We start from the raw sequence: 6,889 nt of genomic DNA, 5'->3' as shown, positions 1-6,889 counted from the left end.
GGCAGCAGTGGGGCAGCAGTGGGGCAGCAGTGGGGCAATGCAGTGCAGCGGAGATGCAGTGGGGCTGCAATGGGGCAGCAGTGGGGCAGCAGTGGGGCAGCGCAGTTCAATGGGGCAGCAGTGGGGCAGCAGCCGCCTTCCTCACCCCCCCAGGGGTTGGGGGGGGGGGGGGGGGGAGGGAGGGGTTTGTTGGGGGGGGGGAGGGGGAGGGGTGCGCAGCCCCCGGCCTGGGGGAGGGGCGGCGCCGCAGCAGGGGGAGGGGCGGCTCCATGTGATCCCTCCCCCTCCCCCCCCCCCATTTAACCCTTCCCCCCCCGGTGTTTTCCAGAGCCGGAGCAGAGCGGGCGCAGGAGCGAGGCGAGAGCGGGTCCGTCCCTCTGCCCCCCTCCCCCACCCCCCCCCCCTCTGCCCCCCATCCCCCCCCACCCCACCCCCCCATCCCCCCCCACCCCCCTGTCCGGCCTCCGGCCCCATCCCTTCCCCTCCCCCCACCTCTCCATCCCTCCCGACCCCCCCCCCCATCCCCCCCATCCCCCCCATTGCCGCCCATCCCCCCCATCACCCCCCCATCGCCCCCCATCCCCCCATTGCCGCCCCTCCCCCCTCCAGCCCTCCCCCCTCCCCCATTGCCCCCACCTCCCTCCATCCCCCCATTGCCCCCCCATCCCCCCCCATTGCCGCCCCTCCCCCCTCGCCCCCCCCTCCCCCACCCCCTCTTCCCCTCCCCAGCCCCCCCCGTTGCCCCCCACCCCTCCCCCCCCCCCCCCAGCCCCACCCTCGGGTACCACTTGCGATGGGGGAGGGGCGGGGCGGGGGAGGGGCTCCCTATGGGGCAGGGCTCTGTGGGGCCGGGCGTCTCCCTATGGATGTATAGGGGACGGGGTCCTCCTATAGGGCGGGGTCTCTATAGGGGCGGGGGGGGTGGAGCCGGGCATCTCCCTATGGATGTATAGGGGATGGGGGGGGGGGGTGTCTCCCTATGGGGCTGGGTGTCCCTATAGGGCAGGGCTCTATAGGGCTGGGTGTGTAGGGGATGGGCGTCTCCCTATGGATGTATAGGGGATGGGGGGGTTGTCACCCTATGGGGCAGGGCTCTATGGGGCTGGCTGTATAGGTGCTGGGCATCTCCCTATGGATGTATAGGGGCGGGGTGTCCCTATGGGGCAGGGCTTTGTGGGGCTGGGTATATAGGGGACGGGGCTGGGTATATAGGGGACGGGGGTCTCCCTATGGATGTATAGGGGATGGGGGGGTTCCCCTATAGGGCAGGGGTCTATAGGGCTGGGTGTGTAGGGGATGGGCATCTCCCTATGGATGTATAGGGGATGGGGGGGTTGTCACCCTATGGGGCAGGGCTGTATGGGGCAGGCTGTATAGGTGCTGGGCATCTCCCTATGGATGTATAGGGGATGGGGGCGGGGTCTCCCTATGGGGCAGGGCTTTGTGGGGCTGGGTATATAGGGGCTGGGCATCTCCCTATGGATGTATAGGGGATGGGGGGGTCTCCCTGTGGGGCTGGGTGTCCCTATAGGGCAGGGCTCTATAGGGCTGGGTGTGTAGGGGCTGGGAGTCTCCCTGTGGATGTATAGGGGACGGGGGGGGATCCCTGTGGATATATAGGGGCGGGGTCTCCCTATGGGGCAGGGCTGTATGGGGCTGGGTGTGTAGGGGCTGGGCATCTCCCTATGGATGTATAGGGGATGGGGTCCTCCTATGGGGCCGGTTCTCCCTATAGGGCAGAGCTCTATGGGCTGGGTGTGTAGGGGCTGGGAGTCTCCCTATGGATGTATAGGGGATGGGGGGGTTCCCCTATAGGGCAGGGCTCTATAGGGCTGGGTATGTAGGGGACGGGCATCTCCCTATGGATGTATAGGGGCGGGGTCTCCCTATGGGGCAGGGCTTTGTGGGGCTGGGTATATAGGGGCTGGGCATCTCCCTATGGATGTATAGGAGATGGGGGGGGGGTTCCCCTATAGGGCAGGTCTCCATGGGGCTGCGTGTGTAGGGACTGGGCATCTCCCTATGGATGTATAGGGGATGGGGGGGATCTCCCTATGGGGCAGGGCTCTATAGGGCTGGCTGTATAGGTGCTGGGCATCTCCCTATGGATCTATAGGGGTGGGGTGTCCCTATGGGGCAGGGCTTTGTGGGGCTGGGTATACAGGGGATGGGCGTGTCCCTATGGATGTATAGGGGATGGGGGGGGATCTCCCTATGGGGCAGGGCTCTATAGGGCTGGGTGGTAGGGGGTGGGTGTCTCCCTATGTATGTATAGGGGATTGGGGGGGGGGTGTGTCTCCCTATGGGGCAAGGCTCTGTGGGGCTGGCTGTATAGGGCCGGGGTCTCCCTATGGGGCCAGATCTATAGGGGGTGGGGCTCCCTATGGGGCAGGGTTCTATGTGGCCAGATCTAGAGCAGCTGGGCCTCCCTATGGGGCCAGATCTATAGAACCTGGGGCTCCCTATGGGGCCAGATCTATGGGGCTGGGGTCCCTATGGGGCACGTGTGTGGGGGGCCAGATCTATAGGGGCTGGGCCTCCCTATAGGGCCAGATCTATAGGAGCTGGGGCTCCCTATAGGGCAGGGTTCTATGGGGCCAGCTCTAGCGGGGCTGGGGCTCCCTATGGGCCCAGATCTATAGGGCCGGGGGTGTCCCTATGGGGCAGGGTTCTATGGGGCCAGGTCTATAGGGGCTGGGCCTCCCTATAGGGCCAGATCTATAGGAGCTGGGGCTCCCTATAGGGCAGGGTTCTATGGGGCCAGCTCTAGCGGGGCTGGGGCTCCCTATGGGCCCAGATCTATAGGGCCGGGGTGTCCCTATGGGGCGGAGCTCCCTCCCCCCCCCCCCCCCCCCCACACACGCAGGTGCCGTCACACGCGTGTGCCCCACCCCCACCCCCGGCGCACACGCTTGCACACGCGTGTGCCCCCTCCCCCGCCCCCGGCAGGTTCCGCTGGGGGATTCCGGGGGCTATTTCGGGAGCCGCCACCTGCCCCGGCCCCACAGCTGCCGTGGGGGGCGGGGGGCCCCATGGGGGGTGCCCCACAGCCCTGCCCCACGGCCGTCGCTCTGCCCCGAGGGTACCCCATAGCTCTGCCCCACAGCCAGGGCCCTGCCCCATAGCCCTGCCCCACGGCCGTGGCTCTGCCCCGAGGGTACCCCATAGCTCTGCCCCACAGCCCTGCCACACGGCCATGGCTCTGCCCCGAGGGTACCCCATAGCTCTGCCCCATAGCCCTGCCCCACGGCCGTGGCTCTGCCCCAAGGGTACCCCATAGCTCTGCCCCACAGCCGTGGCTCTGCCCCGAGGGTACCCCATAGCTCTGCCCCATAGCCCTGCCCCACGGCCGTGGCTCTGCCCCGAGGGTACCCCATAGCTCTGCCCCACAGCCGTGGCTCTGCCCCGAGGGTACCCCATAGCTCTGCCCCACAGCCAGGGCCCTGCCCCAAGGGTACCCCATAGCTCTGCCCCACAGCCAGGGCCCTGCCCCATAGCCCTGCCCCACGGCCGTGGCTCTGCCCCGAGGGTACCCCATAGCTCTGCCCCACAGCCAGGGCCCTGCCCCATAGCCCTGCCCCACAGCCGTGGCTCTGCCCCGAGGGTACCCCATAGCTCTGCCCCACAGCCAGGGCCCTGCCCCATAGCTCTGCCCCACGGCCGTGGCTCTGCCCCGAGGGTACCCCATAGCTCTGCCCCATAGCCCTGCCCCACGGCCATGGCTCTGCCCCGAGGGTACCCCATAGCTCTGCCCCACGGCCGTGGCTCTGCCCCGAGGGTACCCCATAGCTCTGCCCCATAGCCCTGCCCCACAGCCGTGGCTCTGCCCCAAGGGTACCCCATAGCTCTGCCCCACAGCCAGGGCCCTGCCCCATAGCCCTGCCCCATGGCCGTGGCTCTGCCCCAAGGATATTCCATAGCTCTGCCCCACAGCCAGGGCCCTGCCCCATAGCCCTGCCCTACAGCCCTGCCCCACAGCCATGGCCAAGCCACCGGCAGGAACCGAGGGCCCTCGGGGCCGGGCAGGGTGGGACTGGGGGGCACTGGTGGCACTGGGGGGGCACTGGGGGGCACTGGTGGTGCTGGGGGGGGGCACTGGGGGGCACTGGGGGGCACTGGTGGTGCTGGGGGGGGCACTGGGGGGCACGGGTGGTGCTGGGACCCGGGCGTCCGGGCACCCATGGGTGGGGGCCCCACTGCACTGGGGGGGGGGGAGGACGGGGAGGGGGCGTCCCATAGCTCTGGGGGCCCCACAGACTTGGGGGTCCCATAGGTCTGGGGGTCCCACAGCACGGAGGGGGTCCCATGGCATCGGGCTGCCCCCCAAGCCCCACAGCTGCCCCCCCCAGCCCCACAGTTCCCATCGCATCGGGCTGCCCCCCCAGCCCCATGGGTGCCCCCGAGCCCCACGGCTGCCCCCCGGCCCCACAGATCCCATCTCATTTTGCTGCCCTCCGAGCCCCATGGCTGCCCCCCGGCCCCACAGATCCCATCGCACTGGGCTGCCCCCCCAGCCCCACGGCTGCCCCCCGGCCCCATAGATCCCATTGCATTGGGTTGTCCCCCCAGCCCCACAGGTGCCCCCCCAGCCCCACGGCTGCTCCCCCAGCCCCCCAGATCCCATCACATTGGGCTGCCCCCCCAGCCCCACGGCTGCCCCCCGAGCCCCACAGATCCCATCGCACTGGGCTGCCCCCCCAGCCCCACAGCTGCCCCCCGAGCCCCACAGATCCCATCACATTGGGCTGCCCCCCCAGCCCCACGGCTACCCCCCCAGCCCCCCAGATCCCATCGCACTGGGCTGCCCCCCCAGCCCCACGGCTGCCCCCCGGCCCCCCAGATCCCATCTCACTGGGCTGCCCCCCCCCCCCCCATCATCACCCCCCTCCCCCCGGGTGCCCCCACCCCCCACATCCCACCAAGGGCGGCGGCGCCCCCCCCCCCCACCCCCCCCCCCACCCCCCTCCCCTGACCCCCATCTCTCTCCGCAGCCTCCAGCGCCATGGGGGGCCGGGCATCCCCGACGTTCCCGGTTCTCCTCCTCCTCTTCCTCCTCCTCCTCCTCCTCCTCCTCTTCCTCCCCGCCGTCCCGGCCAACGCCGATGACCTGGTGGTCCCCACCGCCGGCGGCCCGGTGAGAGGCGTCCGTCTACCGGCCGGTACCGACCACGTCACCGCCTTTTTGGGGATCCCTTACGCCGAACCCCCTTTGGGTCCCCTTCGTTTCCGCCCCCCGCGTCCCCCCGCCTCTTGGCGGGGAATTTTGGACGCTTCTTCTCACCGCCACGCCTGTTACCAAGCGGTGGACACCATGTTCCCCGGTTTCGGCGGCTCCGAAATGTGGAACCCCAACCGGGAGATGAGCGAAGATTGCCTCTACCTCAACCTTTGGGTACCGGTTCCTCGACCTTCTACCGCCGTCCCCGTCTTGGTTTGGATTTACGGCGGCGGCTTCTACAGCGGAGCCGCTTCCTTGGACGTCTACGACGGGCGCTACCTCGCCGCCGCCGAAGGGGTCGTGGTGGTCTCCATGAACTACCGGGTGGGGGCTTTGGGTTTTTTGGCTTTACCGGGTCATCCCGAAGCGCCGGGTAACGTCGGGTTGTTGGATCAACGGTTGGCTTTGAGGTGGGTCCGAAACAACATCGGCGCCTTCGGCGGAGACGCCGACGCCGTCACCCTCTTCGGCGAAAGCGCCGGCGCCGCCTCCGTCGGTCTGCACTTGTTGTCCGCCGCTAGCCGGCCCCTTTTTCGTCGCGCCGTCCTCCAAAGCGGCTCGCCCAACGGGCCCTGGGCCACCGTAGGGGCGGCGGAGGGACGCCGGCGAGCGGCCACGTTGGGCAAGCTGGTGGGATGCGGCGGCGGCGGCGGCAACGAGACGGAGCTGTTGGGTTGCCTACGAGCCAAGACGCCGCCGGAGCTGGTGGAGCAAGAGGCGGCGGTGTTGCCCCAACAAGGGGTCTTCCGCTTCGCCTTCGTGCCGGTGGTGGACGGAGACTTCTTGGTGGACACCCCCGAAGCTTTGTTGGGGGCCGGCGGTCGCCCCGAAGCCGAGGTCCTTCTCGGAGCGGTCCAAGACGAAGGCACCTACTTCTTGGTCTACGGCGTGCCGGGTTTCGGGAAAGATAACGAGAGTTTAATTAGCCGGGAGGAGTTTTTGGGGGGGGTGAGGTTGGGGGTACCCCAAGCCAACGAGTTGGCGGCGGAAGCGGTGGTCTTGCAGTACACGGATTGGTTGGACCAAGACAACCCCGTGAAGAACCGGGAGGCGTTGGACGACATCGTGGGGGACCACAACGTGGTGTGTCCCCTGATGCACTTCGCCCAACGGTGGGCGGAGAGGGGGGGGGACGGTCTTCGCGTACCTCTTCGACCACCGAGCGTCCAACCTGCTGTGGCCGCCGTGGATGGGCGTGCCGCACGGCTACGAGATCGAGTTCGTCTTCGGGCAACCCCTCAACCCCAGCCTCAACTACACGGCGGAGGAGGAGCGGCTCAGCCGCAGGATCATGCGCTACTGGGGCAACTTCGCGCGGACGGGGTAGGTGGGGCGGGGGGACACGGGGGGGCGGGGGGGGAAGAGATGGGTGGAGAGGTGGATGGAGAGAGGGATGGGGAGGTGGAGATGGGTGGGGAGATGAAGATGGGTGGGGAGATGAAGAGATGGGTGGAGATGGATGGATGGGTGGGTGGAGAGATGGAGAGGTGGGTGGAGAGGTGGGTGGAGAGGTGGGTGGAGAGAGGGATGGGGAGATGAAGAGATGGGTGGAGAGGTGGATGGAGAGAGGGATGGAGAGGTGGAGATGGACGGGGAGATGAAGAGATGGGTGGGGAGATGAAGAGATGGATGGGGAGATGGAGATGGATGAATGGGTGGGTGGAGAGATGG

At 68.4% G+C, this 6,889-nt stretch overlaps 1 protein-coding gene across 1 annotated transcript; it reads left to right on the top strand.

Moving 5' to 3' along the window:
• The first annotated feature begins 321 nt into the window (after positions 1 to 321).
• Positions 322 to 6,545, top strand: LOC142403117 (acetylcholinesterase-like). Its single transcript, XM_075489282.1, is given in 3 exon segments — positions 322 to 367; positions 4,992 to 6,352; positions 6,354 to 6,545. Coding segments are annotated over 2 exon segments (1,542 nt in total). The 5' UTR covers positions 322 to 367; positions 4,992 to 5,002.
• The last annotated feature ends 344 nt before the right edge of the window (positions 6,546 to 6,889 follow it).

This window comes from Mycteria americana, unplaced genomic scaffold (assembly GCF_035582795.1).
Source record: "Mycteria americana isolate JAX WOST 10 ecotype Jacksonville Zoo and Gardens unplaced genomic scaffold, USCA_MyAme_1.0 Scaffold_109, whole genome shotgun sequence".
Lineage (NCBI taxonomy): Eukaryota > Metazoa > Chordata > Aves > Ciconiiformes > Ciconiidae > Mycteria > Mycteria americana.
This window is presented reverse-complemented; position numbering and strand designations above follow the sequence as displayed.